At 41.2% G+C, this 2,541-nt stretch overlaps 1 protein-coding gene across 1 annotated transcript in view; it reads left to right on the top strand.

Annotated features, from left to right (window-relative positions):
• LOC101852747 overlaps positions 1 to 2,541 on the top strand; it is a gene marked incomplete in the record, with an annotated part of 7,158 nt that overhangs the window by 3,821 nt on the left and 796 nt on the right. Inside the window, 2 exon segments of the mRNA XM_013090476.2 lie at positions 1,132 to 1,288; positions 1,562 to 1,692. Coding sequence (XP_012945930.1) covers positions 1,132 to 1,288; positions 1,562 to 1,692 — 288 coding nt within the window.

Genomic DNA, 2,541 nt, shown 5'->3' with positions numbered 1-2,541 from the left:
GCAGGGAGGATGGAATTTGGAAAGAAGTGGTCGAATTAGTGGGGTGGGTAGAAGAGTAAAGATAGAGTAAGTATACTGGGTATAATCAGAGAGATTCTAAACAATAATAATATTATTATTATACTCTCTCGTATAGCCCAAGAAGGTCTGGTCTGTGATGTTGTTGGCTGTTATCCAGAAATCACTATGCCCATTGGAGGGGGTGATGTAGGTTGGAGAATCCATGTTCGATAATTAAAGAGATATTTGACAATAAGTTGCGCCACGCATTTTTGACCGCACTATAGTTGTTTTGTTACTGTTTTAAGATTTCTGATGTGTCTGTGTATTTTTTTGTTACACTTTGTCATAAGAATCAATTATTTTTCTCTAAGCAAGGAACGTGGACACATATATTCACCTCTATCTCTCAGCCACTGATATGGAATTAAACCCTTTTCAACACTGAAAGGTTGTTCAAAAGTTTTGATTTAGCCTAGTCTGATTTCGTGTCCACCTCCGGTAGGACTCAGACAAATACATGAAGGTGGTGGACAATTAAATTATGAAAACTACCCGAACAACCATCTCGTGCATGTCCTTCTGCGGTTTCGAGCCAAGGTAATCCAGTATTATCGCCCCCTACTTGTTGCAGATTAGGCCACTTCCACTCAGGGACTACGTAATTAAAACAAAATATACATTTAGATTCATTAGAATCGTGTGGTGAGGCAATGCTCTCAATAATAATTTAAAAAATTCTGGGGTAAGATTTACTGATCGGGTCGCTTGATCAAGTGTGGCTTGCAGCCTGAACTCGCTATATTAATATATCATCTACGTTTTATGCAAAGCGGACGTTGTTTTCAGAGGTCCTGCCTGTTTTGAACAACGTTAGTCTTGAAGGTGTTCTTATACAGTAACTAAATACTAATGCGGCAAAATTTTCTCTGCCAGAATTGGTTTCATAGGCCACAGCAGAAGCCACAAGCCATCTTAACCTACTTTAATTCTTCAATTTAATTATTCTATTTCGATGGAGAAATAATTCTCCTCTGCGGAATTATTGGTCATCGTCAGACACTACTACTACTATTGTCATCATTATAAGTAGCGTCATACCAATTACTACCACACGTTTTTTCTCTGCAGGAGAAAACCTCAGCTGCTCACGTCGGTTCTGCATGAGGAGAAGCTGAAGGAGACGACGCACCGCCTCACGTTACCCACCGAGTGTTCCAGCGCCAGACACCACGCCCGGCGACAGGTCGTGGAGAGCAAGGATGTGAACCGGTACCTCTGGCAGAAGGTGAGAGCGGCTACTGCTACAGAACCATATTTTATTTGTTCGTACCTTACCACTCTACTCCCCCCCCCACCCCATCCCATGTGTCTGTCTGTCTGTCTGTCGCTTGCTCTCTCAATCTCTCTCTCTCTCTCTCTCTCTCTCTCTTTCACTCTCTCTCTCCCTCTCCAACATTTCCACCATCTGTTTCTCCTGACCTGAGCTGAAACAAACAAACAAACAAACAAACGAACAAACAAAAGAATGAAAAGAAAGAATATCCATCTCTGTCCATAGTTGTGGCCTTTCCCCAAGCAAATCAGCACCAATCTGTACACAAAAACCGGAAGTCTCAAGCATGTAGGCACAGCAGGACCCCCGAGTATACCCGCTGCCTACCAAACTGGGCTGTCTGCGAATACTTTTTGGTAACTATTTACTAATTTAGTGGGTTTTTTGTCACTGAGTACAGGATTGTCAACGCTGAGAGTAACACAGCCTGTACATTTTCTGGTCCCAACTTTCTCTTCAGGACGTCCCAATGTTCTTGCGTCTGTTGTGACTCATAGAGTTATTTAAGTATTCATTCATCTATTTTCAGGTAGAATTTATTTTTGCTGGTCGAATGTGCCAACCGTTTGAATTAAGTTCCCGGTCTGTCTATGTCTTGCGTTATATCGTTGAAAAGGGCACTGCAACCACACCAAATAATTATAATACTCTGAGTGCAACATTTTTTGTTCGCATTTTCATTTTTTTTGCCAGTATCTGTGGTAGCCTGTACTATAACAGTTAGATTCTTCTCCTTCTACGTAGAGGGCATGAGTACCATTTCCTCGTGAGAATTTATTTGATCGATCGAGTGTCGTCGTCGTCTGTCTGGTGGGATGCTTGAGATTTGGGACCAAAAAAATAGGGATATTCCGATAAAAATTCGGATGAGTGGCAGGTCTGCATTTTCCCACACCCCTCCTTAGCACGGCAAGCATATTGTATATATATATATATATATCATTAGCCGGTATAAATATCTTCTGTTGATGACTTATTTTAAAGCCACAGGTCTCAGGTCGTTCAATAGTTCTACGGAGTATCTCCATCTGCCTGATGAAATGTATTTCACACAGCCTGGGTCGGCCAAATGAAAAAGTATTGTCACATTGTGTCGACTAAGGGATAAACAGTAACAACCAAAGCTAACAAAAAGATTTTATAACTACCAAAGCTAACAAAAAGATGTAACAACCAAAGTTAACAAAAAGATGTATGCCCCCCCC

The sequence above is a fragment of the Aplysia californica genome, unplaced genomic scaffold (genome assembly GCF_000002075.1).
Source record: "Aplysia californica isolate F4 #8 unplaced genomic scaffold, AplCal3.0 scaffold01297, whole genome shotgun sequence".
Taxonomy (NCBI): Eukaryota; Metazoa; Mollusca; class Gastropoda; order Aplysiida; family Aplysiidae; genus Aplysia; species Aplysia californica.
Note: the sequence above shows the minus strand (reverse complement) of the source record. Positions and strands in the feature narration are given on the sequence as shown.